Genomic DNA, 13,967 nt, shown 5'->3' on the forward strand with positions numbered 1-13,967 from the left:
CCAGGAGAAAGGTCTGAGTTAGTCCACCAGGCACCAGGAGCAGTGCCAAGTCCATCCCTAGAAATGGGGACAATATCCCCCTGCTTGCACCAGGGATCAGTCATTTCGGGAGAGATGAGGCAGGCAGAGAGGGCTGGCTGTAGCAGGGGGCTCTGCTGCCTTGTGCTCCCCTTCTGCTGGGGACTGTACTGACATGACACTTGCTGTCCCCAGCATCCCCAGTCTGCTGTGCTGAGACACTGGGATGTGGCACAGTCAATGCTGAGGGTCTGGCTCTAGAGGTGAAGTCCCCTGGTTGCAAGTGTCCCTGCATGAGACACCAGGCCAGCAGTGCAAACCTGGGAGAGGGGACCTGGCTCTTCTGGATCCCTGCAGGAGAAGCAGGACTGCAGTGCAGCTCAGACACATCTCTGCACCCACCATTCCCACGCAGAGCCTGAGCAAGCCGTGGGCATGGGGAGCCCACTGCGTGCTCACAGCACACGGTGGGTCAGGGCTCAATGGACACAAAGTGGCTGTAACCAAGGTCTTTAGCCCCATGGTCTGAGACCAGAAGGGGTGGCAAAGGAAGGGTGCAGGGACATCCCTCTCCATCTTCTCTAGGAAAGGAGTGTTTCCAGCATCACAGCACCACAACATCACATCCCCACATGTCACATCTTGTCTCCCAAGGGATTTATGTCTGCTGTGTCCTGGGAAAAGCCTGGCAAAGTGAGTGTAGGGACTGATCCTGTCTCAACAGGCCAAGAAACAGCCCGGGTCAGCGACAGGGATCCTGCTACAGCTCAGGTTTCTGGTGCTGGTGGGTGACATTCCCCACTGCTCTGACACTAGCACTGGGGTCTCCATGGTGTGTGCCTGTAGTTCCACTCACCCTCAGTTAAAATGCTTTTTCACCTAAATCAGCAGCTCTAAGTGAGTCAATTAAGCTTCAGGTGGTTGTTGTTTCCCTGCAGTGACACACGGCTTCTAGGTAGCATCCAAGGAATCCCTCCCGCCAGGGGATGGGCTTCATCCCTTATGGTCAGCCTCTGCCCCGAGCAGCGTCACCGCCAGGGCAGGGGCTGGCCGTGTCCCTCCCCGGGGAGCACAGGTTGGGTCTTTGCTCTCTGCTACACTCCGCTCAGCCAAAGGGGTGCCAGGGCCAGATAATTTGGCATAAATTAGCCTGGCTTCATTAATGACACTCAAAAGCTACCCATGCACCTTGGCTGGGGAGCAGCCTCTGTCTCCTCAGGCAAGGGACTGTCTGAAAGTGCTCTGTGCAAAGGCTGAGTTAAGTCCTTGGTTACAGCACAGGCTCTTGCACCTTCAGAGCCTCCCTCACTGTGTTACTGGGTTTGGATTTGTGTTGGGGTGGTCGCAGGGTCACAGCTGCTGTCAGGAAAGTCCTGATGAAGCCCATGAGGGAAGGGCAGGTCTGTCTGTTGTGGCCAGGGAGGGCAAATGTGGTCCTGCTGTCTGAACTGGGGCTGATGCTGTCCAGCTTTCCCCATCCTCAGCCCTGCATCCCTCCTCCTCCTCCTTTGATGGCTCTGGTCCCCTCACTCACAGGAGCAAAGCAGTCAGAAAGCATCCCCAGTGAAAATGGGTGATTTTCTGCACATTTCTGTCCGTGTGCTGGTAACGGCCAGGCCAAGTGAGCACCAGTAGTTGGTTCCTGGCAGCAACAAGACTGACACCAGAGCTAGACCCCTCTCCAGCCTGTTTCTATCAATGTCCTTTCATGCCCCTTCTCATACAACACTTACCTGTCCTCCTGCAGACACTGACTGGACTCTGAATGAGCTGGGGACCAGTTTGGAGCATTTTACATTGAGTTTTCTTGGGAGGCCGAAGCACTCAGAGCAGGCAGGTTGGCCATGGATCCAACCTCAGCTCCTCTTTGCTGACAGTGAGGAAAGCGGTCAAGTGAAGTGAAACCTGAAGTGTCTCCGGCAGGAGAAGCTCAGGTCGCTCAGGCACTGCTGAGTCCTTTTCTAAGTCAGGAAACGGAGCGCTGGCGAGCGGGCTCAGTGCTGGGTCACCAGCACCCCTCCCACGTGTGGGCAGGTAGGATGCGGATGTGGAAAACCACTGACACAATTAGCACCAGGCTGCGTTTCACTTCGTCAGGAGGGCTCTGTGGGGCAGGGCACAGCCCCAGCACTGCCTCTCGGCACCCGCGATGTTGGTATCCCACAGCACTGGGGATCCCAGTGCTTTTCCCAGCGGGAAATATTTTGTGGACCACAGTGCCAAGCACTCACTGTTTGTGTAACTCTGCTCTCGTGCATGCAAGGGCTTTGGGGAATTGTTCTCTTTCCTTCTGTAACCAGTGAAACAAGAGGGTGAGCTGTAATTTTTGAAATTAGGAGGATGAGTTGATGTTCTCCTCTCCTGCAGTGTACGAGGAGGCACATCGCATTTCAGAGAATCATAGAATGGTTTGGATTGGAAAGGACCTTCAAGGTCGTGTAGTGACAGGACAAGGGGAAATGGCTTTAACCTGCCAGAGGGGAGATTGAGATGAGCTCTGAGGCAGAAGTTCTTCCCTGTGAGGGTGCTGAGGTGCTGGCACAGGGTGCCCAGAGAAGCTGTGGCTGCCCCATCCCTGGTAGTGTTCAAGGCCAGGTTGGACACAGGGGCTTGGAGCAACCTGCTCTAGTGGAAGGTGTCCCTGCCCGTGGCAGGGGGGTGGAACTGGAGGAGCTTTAAGCTCCCTTCCAACCCAAACCATTCCATGACTCTGTGATTCTATGACCAAGCTGAGCTGGAGGAGAGTTGGAATCTCCTCCCTGCTCCTGGCCCTGGCCCTACCAGCTGTGCAAGCAGAGGCAGTTTTTTTGCTCTAGTAAGACCCTGGCCTTAGGAAGCACCCTGCCCTCACCTCCCTTGTCCTCTCTGCCATCAGCCATGGCCGGGAGCTGCTCCCACGACTGCTGCGCAGCAGGCGGTGGAAACCCACTGCAGTGGCTCAGCGCCAGGCTTGTTATCCAGCCCAGAAATAGAGGCCACATGGACCTGGGGTGGGTTTGAACAATTGGCATGCTGCAGGAAACCTTTAATGAGCTTCTGAGAGCTGTGGAGAGCAGGATGCTCCCGAGGCTCGAGCGGTGTGTGGCAGGGGCATTCCTGCACGTGTCCATCTATCTCCTCCTGCATCCGCAGTGCTGTTGTGTTTGGGGATGGATATTTACAGATTTAAGACCAACCTGTGTAGAGTTAGGTCCTAAATCTACAAATTAGAAAGAGAGCGCGAAGAGCTGAGCCCAAGCATGGGCTGAGGGCCTGGCTGTGCTTGGAGGGATGCAGGGAACTGATGGGACTGTGTTGTTATTGCTGCCTGTGCTGCTTTGTGGACCACTGGAGGCGGGCTCCCTGTCTTCAGCCATAACTGTGGGTGTTTCAGGGAAATTGCAGAATTCAGAGCTATGGGCTGGGATTTTTTAGCTTCCCTAAAGGCAAGAAGAGAGAAAACCTGCAGGCTGGAATGCTGAAAGCAGTGTTGCAGCTCGCTCAGGCTGTAAATACAGGCAGCACAGTCCTGTGGTTGCTGCTGCGTCCGTGGATGGGAAGACAGGAGAGGACAACACTCTAGGGAGATGCTGCCTTGCTGTAGGCACTGGCGGTGCAGGACCACAAGGTGCTGGGTCCATGGGCTGGCACGGACCTGGTTGTGGAGTTGATGGCTACAGCTGAGCATCTCAGAAGTGGTATTTTGCACAGTACATGCTGCATCTCCGCTACTCCCCTGCAGCTGCCCTGCACTGGCTCCCCCCTGCCTGTAGTCATGTCATAGGCAAATCTCCCTTCCTTCCTCCTCAGCTCGCAGGGTTTATATTTTTTTCCTCTTTGGAGAGAACAATGCTTGAGGGCAAGGGAAGCTGTCCGGCTCCGGGCTGGCTTCCCTCTGCAGTGTAACCGGCTCTGAGCTTTCCCTGGGGTTTGTCTCCGGGATGCTGGCTCAGGATGGCAGCAGCTCAGCACACACCAAGTATAGAAACCTCATGGAAATTTGGGCTCTTTTTTTACATTTTCCTGGTTGAATTTGCATTTCAGACTCCATTTGACTTAACCTGAGCATTTCTTCTCAAATGCCAGGGACGATGAGGTTACCTATCCTGCCCTGCTCGGTGATGCTCATCCCTGGGGTCCTCCTTGCTGCAGGAGGCTTTGGGGGCCGAGTGTTCAGATGGGTTCAGCTTTGAGCTGCAGCTTTCTCCAGGAAAACACAGCCCCTGAGACATGCTGTGCTCACCTGGAGGGCTCTGCCTCCCTCCCTGCCAGACATCCTCCACGCTGCAGTCCCATGCCCACAGCGTTCCGGTGGCTCTGCGCTCCCCACCAAGGTTCAGGCTGATCCTGGTCTCCACCGCCAGCCTCAGCCAAGTGTGCCCTGTCATTCTGCAGGTGAGACACAGGACCCAAGGCCATGCCCGTGTGGAGTGAGGAGCAGCCCCGCGCTCACCCGTCACTGCAGACACCCTGCGGCCACCGAGCCCCCCCCCGCGCTGCAGCCTCAGCACAGCCATGGACAGCGCAGGTGGGTGACGCTCAGAGCCCGGCGTGGGGGGATCCCAACCCACTGAACCCCCTTCATCTGCCTTCTTGTGCCTTGGTTACCCTCTGATAACATATGCGGATATCTACAGAGGCCTCATTGCCTCTGGGCAGACCTTGATCTTTGCAAGGTTTTGGCAGATCCTGCTGGATAGATGGGAAATGAGGTCCGAAGACACTGAGAGGCAGCCAGAAGATTTGTTGTAGGGCACTTTGAAACCACCAGGTCTGGCAACAACTCACATTTGAATTTTAAAGCAGTTTTGTGTTTAATTGTGTATTTTGGTGCCCGTTCCCCCCTCCGCTCCCCACGTGTGTTTTACTTTCACGCTGGTTCGCAAGGTGCTTTTGCTATCCCGGCACCCTGAGGTCAGGATATCAATGCTGAAACATTTTATTTCATTTCTAAGCCACTACCGTTTGTCACTGGTGGGTTGAGACTGTTTTTAGATCAAAGTGCCTCTTGTTTGTGTTGGAGCAGACGCTCTGCTCCCCGTGAAGGAACCTCAGCGTATCGGGGCTGTAATCGCTTTGATTTAGAAAAAGAGGAGAGTATTTATATCAGTGCTCAGGAAAAGCTTCCCTGGTAATTAAAAACATACACAAATGGAATGAATAGGAAATTCCAAACAGTCCATTATTGTAGAATTCCCCAGTGCAAAACCAATGAACGTAGCGGTGAAACTGAGGAGCTTCACAGAATCATTTGGGAGAAAACAAGGAGAGAAAACATGAATTTTCAAGACATTTCCCCACATGACACTCCCAAAATGAGAAAATCCTGTTCCAAGGCCATTTCTGTGCTCCACTTTCTCCCCGGGTGGGTAGGATGGCACGAACTGTGCTGGCAGAGAGGGGAGTTCCTCTGTACACACACACAGCTTCACCAGCACATGGGAACAACTGTGAACTCGGGTGTGTGGTTGTTTTCTGACACAGCTTCCACTGAAGCCGCAGCCCTAAGTTCTCCTCTGCAGAAGAAGTCTGAATGGAATGAATCCTCTGTACAAGCATCCTCAAGGGGATGAGCTGTTTTGGCTATTGGGTGTAGTCAGGAATAGGCCATCCCATCCCCAATACTTCACATTTTGCATTTTCCAGCTGACTTTTATGCAGGGCTCATGTCTGCTGCCCCTGTGCCCTGGTCACCATCTCACTGCACCCATGGAACTGCAGTCTTGGGCTTGGAGAGGGCAAGAGGGGCTTGGAGAGGGCAAGATGGGCTTGTCATGTCCGGCCACGCCGCCTGCCCTGTGAGCTGGCGATGAGGAGGCAGCAAGGATGCTGTGAGGGGCAAAGTGCTCCTGCTCTCTCCTGTGTATCACCAGTGGGAACGGTGGCAACTGTGGGGTGCCACATCTGCTCCCCTGTGTGATAACCCTAGTAGGCCACCACTAAAAGACATGGTTAAGAGCAGAAAATCATCTCTGTTTTTTACTTCAAACCCATCCTGGGATGGTGCATGGGTCTCCATGGGACGAGGGGCCAGATGCTCAAAGCTGCTCCACTTCCTACATGACCACATGTTGATGGTCCTCTGCCCACAGGAATACTGGAGAGGCCCCCAACCCACCTCCTTCAGCCCCTGTTCCTTGTAAAGCCCGAAGCACCCCTGCTCCGCCAACCATACCCAGCCTGGTTGGCTTTACTGCCTTCCAGAGCCAAGGAAGGAGGTTTGGAGGCTGTGGTCCCTGAGCACAGCTCTTCAGTAGCGTCACCCTCGCTGCCTCCTCTGTTTCTTGTAGGTAAAGATGAGTGCCTACCACTGCCCTCCTGCATCCCTCTGACGTCAGGGAAGATGGAGCTGTGGCAGAAGAGAGGGAATGAGAAAATCTAGGAGCAAGACTGGGCAGGAAATGTGGTGGTAATGACACTGATCCCAAAGGCAACCCCATGCGGATGAGACAGCTCAGACTGGGCAGTATGTGTCTGGAGCCTCCTTAGGACCTGGATAAATTGCTCCTTGCTTGCATCCTTGCCATGCAGGCAAGAGGCACTCAGCCACTACTGGCAATGGTTTGGGCCCCGCCAGTGAACACAGAGACAGGAGCATGCACTGGGAAAGGGCCCTGGGATATTATTACTACAAACATCTGAGATGCTTCCCTGGGTCAGGGCATGTTCTGCCTGCTCCAGCCCACAACTTCGTACAGGAGAACATCACCTGATGAACGCCCACCTTTATATAATGTTCTTGTTTTTATTACAAAGGAGCAAGAATCATTTTGCTGGTAGAGAAGGAGTGGCCCAGTGTAAGAAGGGACACTAAAACAGGCCATGGTGGAGTAAAGGGGCCTTGCATCTTGCCCAGCTGATACCCCACATGCTCTCAGGGCTGACTCTTATTTCACACATGCTCTGTGTTGGCATGCATGGCCAGCCAGCTGCACACGAGCTCACTCGTCATCACAAGTCCTTACCTCAGAGTGGGTCTGAGGTTGTCACACTTATTTTTGGCTGAGAGCAGGATGCAGTCTGATTTTGGCGGGTACAGGGTGTGTGTGGTGGTGACCAGAGAGAAGCACCCACCTCAGGTCCCTGCCTGGGGAGCTGAATGTGCTCAGCACCCAAGGGTGGCTGGTTGCACCCAGGGGGGCTGCGAGGGGCCATGGGTGGAAGGCAGGAGATGACATGGTGGCTCTGCCTGGGTTTCCCATGAGGGGTGAGGTGCTGGTGTGGGCAGCAGACCTTGTTGTAAGAGTGCTCCTTGCAGCGGGTGTGAGGTTGAGGCTGAATCCACACAGTGCCAGAGCACAGTGCTCTTTCATTCATTACCAAGGAACAAGGGATGGGACAAGAGGAAACAGCCTCAGGCTGCACCAGGGCAGGTTTAGATGGAGATGAGGAATAATTCCTTCCCCAAAGGGTGCTCAGGCACTGGAACAGGCTGCCCAGGGCAGGGCTGGAGTCACCGTCCCTGCAAGTGTTCACACACCGTGTAGCCGAGGCCTCAGTGCCATGGGTTAGTGGTGGCCTTGGCAGCGCTGGGGAACGGTTGGAGTTGATGAGCTTAAAGGTCTTTTCTGGACGAGTTGATTCTATGATTCCTGGTGCTGCATTGTGGTTTATTTTTGTTAGTTTCTATATTTAATGTGTAACTTCTTTATTGAACAAGGGGAGAGCTCATGTGCGAGCAATGCTCTGCAGAGCTTCCCCACCACCACGTCTCTGCAGGAGCACTTTGCTCTCCATTATGGCTGCAGGGGCTACCAATCCATGGGGTGGCATTTGCTCCCAGCTCCACTGCCCTATTTCCATGGGGATCATCCAGGCTCCGTGGCCTGTGGCCACTGTCCTGAGGGGTGCGGTGAGGGTGCAGTCCCTGTACCCACCCAAACCCGCGCCTCCTCCCCCGGGGCTGTCCCTGGGTGCAGCCTCACGTCCTCTTTGTCCCCGCAGAGGTGGAGTCGGACATCCTGCGCCGCGTCCGCACGCTGCTGCGAGAGCTGGATGGGCACCACCCCGCCTGCCAGTGCGACCGAGGTAGGACAGACCCAGGCACGGCCCCGGGGTCAGCACCCGCCCCAAACCCACGTCGCTCCCCGGGGTGGAGGGACACGGGGCAGCCTCACCTCCCTGGTGCTGGTCTGCCCTTTCTAACCTGCTCTTGGAGCTGTCTGCCCCTCAGCAGCTTCCATCCCTCCTCTACGTGGCTCTTACGTCCTTTATACCCTCCACTTGCCCAGAAGGTCCAACACTGAGGTGGGATGACAGTGAATGCCGGAGTCTGTGATGCTGTTCCCACACAGACCTGCCCAACTCGCTTAACACCCGTGAACTGGGAGTCTCCCTGTCTCTCCCTATGGGATATTGCTTTGCCACATGCTGCTCAGCTCCTCCTAAAGAGTCAGCTGGAATCCTCGTGTTATGGTTTTGGAGAAGCAAACCCTAGCTGACGTGGCAACTGGACTGCTGCAGTCTCAGGAAATAAATTCATTGAAAAACTGATTTTACTTGGAGTGCATGGGATATTTTACAGTTAATTAAATCAATTTTTGTCTGGAATGAGTCTTGACATCCTCAGGACTGAGGAGCTTTGTAGTCCTTGCTCTGAGTGTGACCTATTGGCAGCCAGCATTCAGGTGCTGTGTGATGGGGCCAGCAGGAACCCAAATTCTTTGGGGCAGGCAGTGAAAGCAGGCAGAGCAACATAGGGAACAGCAAACAACTTCACGTCCATTGCCCTGCCTTGTTTTTGCAGCCCTCCCCCCAAGTCCTAGGATCTCTAGGTCATTTTTCCAGAGGTTTCCCAGTATTAGAGGTGCGATACATCAAAGCTGCATCCAGAATCAGGGCGGCAGCATGACTTGTCCCTTGCAGAGGGTCAATGATTGGAGCAGAGGGCAGCGAAGCCTGGTTTAGCTCTGATGGTGTTGTCAATGCAGCATCCCAGTGAGTGATTTCTGCAGCAGCAGTGCCCAGGTCTCCTGGTTCCTCAGTGAAGCACTGCCCCTGACCCACCACTGCCCTGCATCTGACACCTTCCTTGGCTTTCACTTCTCAGGGATGCTGCGATGGACCCTGCATAAGAAAATCGACCAGAATCCCAGTAACAGCTCTGTCCTGGTCAGGATCCTGGTGAAGGAGCTGGAAAGGGTGAGTGCTGCCTCACGGACATCGCTGGAGCATCAGGCTCAGCCCTGCCATGGCACATGCCCTGCTGTGGTGCCCGGAGTAGCAGAGGATGGGGCCTCAACTCCACCTCAAACGGATGCTTTTAGGGGCCTTGAAGACTGGGGGACTGGGACTGGCTGAAACACTCTGTGGGACAACAGGCCAGAGCTGGAGCTCGGCCCCAGCTGGTGGCTGCAGGGACCAGGGTTTGCCCCAGCAGTGACAGTGAGCTGTGGGCAGAGCGGGAACCTCCCCAGGCTCCTCAGCTGCAAATAGCACAGTGAGAAACACTTCAGACCACCCCCAGAGCTCCCTCATCCTGCCCCAGCCAGCTGCAGTCACAGGTAGAGTGGAAGTTTCTGCTCTGCCTCACTCATTCCCACCACAGAGTGTGTCAGAGCAGAATCCCCAGTGCAGGGTCCTGTCCTGAGAGCAGTTGCTGGAAAACTTGTGATGGGTTCTTTGTTTCATTGATTTCTCTTGTCATTTTCTGGTCTCATGGAAACCTTCAGCGCTCGCAGCATCCTGGTCTGTGGTTTGGTGAGGTGTCGTGTAGAAGTAACACCTTTTCTTTCTGATGAGCCTGTTTCACTTTACCCAGCGCCTTCTCATTCTGATGCAGTGAAGAAAATCCCTTGTCCCCACTCCCCCTCCTCCTCCCCATGCTGGTGGTGAGTCCCTGCCACCCGTCCTGTATGCAGGAACCTCCAATTACCATCTTCTCTGCATCTTTGCTGGTTCTCCCTTTGAGCTGGAAGGATGGAGCTGTCTTGCTTGGCACTGCTCAGCTCCCATGTCTCTGGGTGCTGCTCAGTGCCTCTGCAGACCCTGTCACCTCCCTCCATCAACACCCATATCACACACTTGAACCAAGGCGTCAGTGCAGCACAGATCCCTGTGCACACGTCCAAGCACTGTGAACATCATGCAGTTATTCCTCACGCTTGAGTTCTGCCAGGGCCAAGGGCAAATGCAAGCTGGTCTCAGCAATTCAGTGTTACTCATTTTATTGATGATTTTTAAAGCTTTGCTGCCATCATTTCCATTGAACTCAGATCCATCAGCACAGAGCCCTGAAGAAAGGTGCTAGAAATATCTTTGAGGTGAAAATATCTTTCCCAGTTTTATCTCCTGTTGTTGGAGCTGCTGTTAGAGCCAGACCGGGCTGCAGGGAGGGGCTGGATCCGTGTCAGCTTGAGCATCCATCTGGCTTCCCATGGGCCAAGATGGGGTTGCAAGAGCATCTCTCCTCCCTGTTCACTCTGGTCCCACCCCCACCAAATGTAAGACAGGCTTTTCCCAGAGGTTTTGTATTTCCACATGAGTTTTTGCAACAGAAAGGAGCTCCTCAGTGAGCTCAATTAGAAACTTCTGCTGGTTCTCTCTCACTGTGGCTGCTGCATGTGCAAACCATGCTATTGCAGCAGCTCCTGAAGCTCCACATCCCTACAGCAACCTCCAGCCGTGTGGTCCATCACTCTACAAGCCTACCCAGGGCTTGGCTGTATGGGATGCCCACCATGCAGGACCTACTGCCCCAGAGAAATCCTACCCACCCTGATGGCCTGTCAGGGATCCCAAACCCCACCTTGACCCAGGGAGCATCGCCTCTAAGCCAGGGCATTGGTGTGGCTGCACAGACAGAACCCGGCACATGCTGGGGTCTCCAGTAGCTCCCCTGGCTCTGGTGTCTCCCATCCCAGCACCCTGCCTGGTGCTGATGGTTCCTTTTGGTCCCACAGGCAGAGCGAGGTGACTTCAGGCATTACATCATCCCCCTGCTGCACACGCTGATGTACGCCTTGATAAAGGTGAGTTACTTGCGGGTTTCACTGGGGCAAGATCCAGGGAAATCAGAGCCCACAGGAGGGGCCACCTGAGGTCACTCAGCACCTATTCCTGTGCTGAAATATCCCAGTACTCACCCAGCAAAGCCCTGGGACTACCACAGGTGGACTCAAATGTGCATTTTGCAGTGTGCTGTTTGATGGCTGAGGCACTGTCACCTGTGACGTGTGTGGAAGTGACAGGCCCTTCCAGCTGATCTCCTCCTCTGGAGCTGTTTATGTGCCTGATGGTGCAGGAAGCCACAACCTGGCAAAAATGTGCTCACAGCCCTTCAATGGATACTGCTGGAGGTTTCCAAACCATTGTAGGGCCTTATTCTGCTTCTTATATTGCATTTAAATCCATGTTGAACTTGGTGTAGCTCTGCGCTCTCCCACCCTGGGGTGTGCTGTGGGGAGAGCACCCTTAGGGATCACTGCCTGTGGCACCTCCTTATCTGCCCCTTTCTCAATCCAGGCTCCCTGCATCTCCGACGAGCTCTGTGGCAGAGTGTATGATTTCTGTAAGAAGCTGCTTACCCTGCCCAAGCCTTTCTGCACCATTGGCTTGGACTATGCCATCAGGCTGAAGATGGAAAGGACAGCACCAGGTACAAGGGTTCTCTCCTCTGCCCGTGCATGGCACAGTGAATGGCTTGGGTGCTGGGAGCAATGGTAGTGGGATCTTGGGGAGATTTCCATCCCTGAGTTCGCCTTTGCCTAATGCAGGGGCCCATGGCAGGGATTTCTGCAGGGGGGTGGACAAATGCTTGGGAGTCTTAGGGGTGCGTTTGGATGGACAGTTCCCCTCTCCCGATTTCAGGCTGTTGAGCCTTAGTTACTAACAGAAAACATTGGGGTCCTCCTGTCGATGTGGGCACCACCAGGGTCAAGTCCAGCCTGTCTAAGGCCAGGTATACGTACACCATCTGCCTATGTGAGAAAAGGGTGCTTGTGCTCCCAGCATGGGCATCTCAGTACGTTTTGTGGAGGTCTTCTTTTTCAAAGTGAAATCTCCATCTGCGGCTGAGTTGCAGGCTGTGGGGCACGGGCTCTCCCTCCGCTGCCTGTGCATCAGGTTTTCGACACTAAACTGTCATTAGTTTCTGCAGAGAACAACCCCTTTTATAAAGCAAGCCAGAGGACAACTTTAGTTTAATTTTTCTCTGTGTTGCTCATTAAAATTCTTCTCATTAAAGTTTTCTTGAATAAAAGTCTTTAAATCAATCCTGTAAAACAGTGTAAGGTGCAGATACCTTGTGAGGGGGAGGTAAAATATGAGAGACCTGGAGGGACATTAGAGGGAAAGGGCCATTCTTGGTAGTCTCAGCTCATCAGCATCACTCTGACCATTCTTCCCCAGTGCTGCATTGTCTGGAGCTCCGGGGCCCACCTTTATCTCACCCGCCTCCTGGTGAAAGAAGGGTTGAGTGTGGGGAGATGGTGATGTCCAGCGGGGTTCACAACAAGGTTCACAAGATGATTGCACCTGAGCAACATGGGGTGGATGTGTCTTCCCTACCCCAGAGCTGGGTGAGGGCAAAGCTCATGTCTCCTCATTCAGAAACATTTTGTGCTCTTCATATCCACCCAACCACTGTCTCCTGACGTGGCCCTGGGCACGGAGGCTGGGAGCAGGGCTCTTCCTCCTGCTTCCGACACTGCTCCCAAGTTTATAATCCTCTAAACAAAGGAAGGGAAATACAGGAAATTGTCCCTGAATAGAAGGAGTTTTCTTTTTCTGTAGCATGGTCTATCTTTGTCCTTGGCTATTTTTAACTCTGGGCCTGATTCTTGGCTCTTTTACATCTGTCTCACCAGCAGTGAGTGTTCACCGACTTGGCAGACCCACCATCAGCCTCTACAACCAGGAGTAGTGCTGAGCGGCTCCAGTGAGTTGTGTTGTCATTCCTCATGCTCTGACTCCTGCATGTTTATCTTCTTCCATTTCCTAGGAATGTTGTACCAGAGAATGGTCATTTCCGAACAAAGCCTCAAAAGTGACCCATACCCTTATCAGGAAAAGTGAGTAGTGCCCTTCCAATGCATTGTTACTTTTATTTCTTTTATAGTCTCACAATGAAATTGATCCTCTTCCTGCCCTAAATTAATGTTGATTGGAACAAAAAATTTGGACACAACCCACATGGCAGTTTGTGCTCCTGAGGGACACAATTTGGTGGCATCAAGTGCCTCACTAAAATGAGCTTTGCATTCCTTCCATGTGCTACAATTTATTTCTGTGGCCCTGGGAGGCAGGGAGCTTCCTTTGGTGGGAAGACAAGGCAGAGAAGGGGAATACTAGCAGCAACCCTTTTCCTTTGCGTGGGATAATGCATATGCCCTGATATCAGTAATGTGAAGTCCTCATCTCACAATCACAGAATCCTAGACTGGTTTGGGCTGGAAGAGACCTTAAAGTTCACCCACTTCCAACCCCTGCCATGGGCAGGGACACCTTCCACTAGAGCAGGTTGCTCCAAGCCCCTGTGTCCAACCTGGCCTTGAACACTGCCAGGGATGGGGCAGCCACAGCTTCTCTGGGCACCCTGTGCCAGCGCCTCAGCACCCTCACAGGGAAGAGCTTCTGCCTCAGAGCTCATCTCGATCTCCCCTCTGGCAGGTTAAAGCCATTCCCCTTGGCCTGTCCCTACAGGCCCTTGTCCAAAGCCCCTCTCCAGGTTTCTTGTAGCCCTTTTAGGTATTAGAACACTGCTCTAAGGTCTCCCCTGAGCCTTCTCTTCTCCCTTTTTTCCCCCACTCCTGCCCCACGCAGGATTTTCATCTTTGCTGATCCGGAGCTGCTCTCTGAAGCCATCTGCAACGCGCTGGTCACCGACACGGAGGCAGCTCAGGTCTCCCAGAGCCCACGGGCATGCATGTGCTACGTGATCATCCATGCCATGCAGGCGGCCCTGGGAGAGGGCTGTGACGTCAGTGGCTTGAAGGCGAGCCTCCAGGTAAGTGGCAGCACTTCTGCAGCAC

The 13,967-nt window shown here is 53.8% G+C and overlaps 1 protein-coding gene across 1 annotated transcript in view; it reads left to right on the plus strand.

Moving 5' to 3' along the window:
- The window catches only part of PIK3R6 (phosphoinositide-3-kinase regulatory subunit 6), a 35,671-nt gene that overhangs the window by 8,249 nt on the left and 13,455 nt on the right, over positions 1-13,967 (plus strand). The window contains exons 2-8 of the mRNA XM_030506439.1: positions 4,393-4,525; positions 7,942-8,025; positions 9,047-9,138; positions 10,899-10,967; positions 11,461-11,593; positions 12,938-13,007; positions 13,759-13,942. Of these exons, the coding sequence (XP_030362299.1) occupies positions 4,513-4,525; positions 7,942-8,025; positions 9,047-9,138; positions 10,899-10,967; positions 11,461-11,593; positions 12,938-13,007; positions 13,759-13,942 (645 nt within the window). The 5' untranslated portion in view covers positions 4,393-4,512. The remainder of the gene's footprint in view (positions 1-4,392; positions 4,526-7,941; positions 8,026-9,046; positions 9,139-10,898; positions 10,968-11,460; positions 11,594-12,937; positions 13,008-13,758; positions 13,943-13,967) is intronic.

This window comes from Strigops habroptila, chromosome 14 (genome assembly GCF_004027225.2).
Source record: "Strigops habroptila isolate Jane chromosome 14, bStrHab1.2.pri, whole genome shotgun sequence".
Classification (NCBI taxonomy): domain Eukaryota; kingdom Metazoa; phylum Chordata; class Aves; order Psittaciformes; family Psittacidae; genus Strigops; species Strigops habroptila.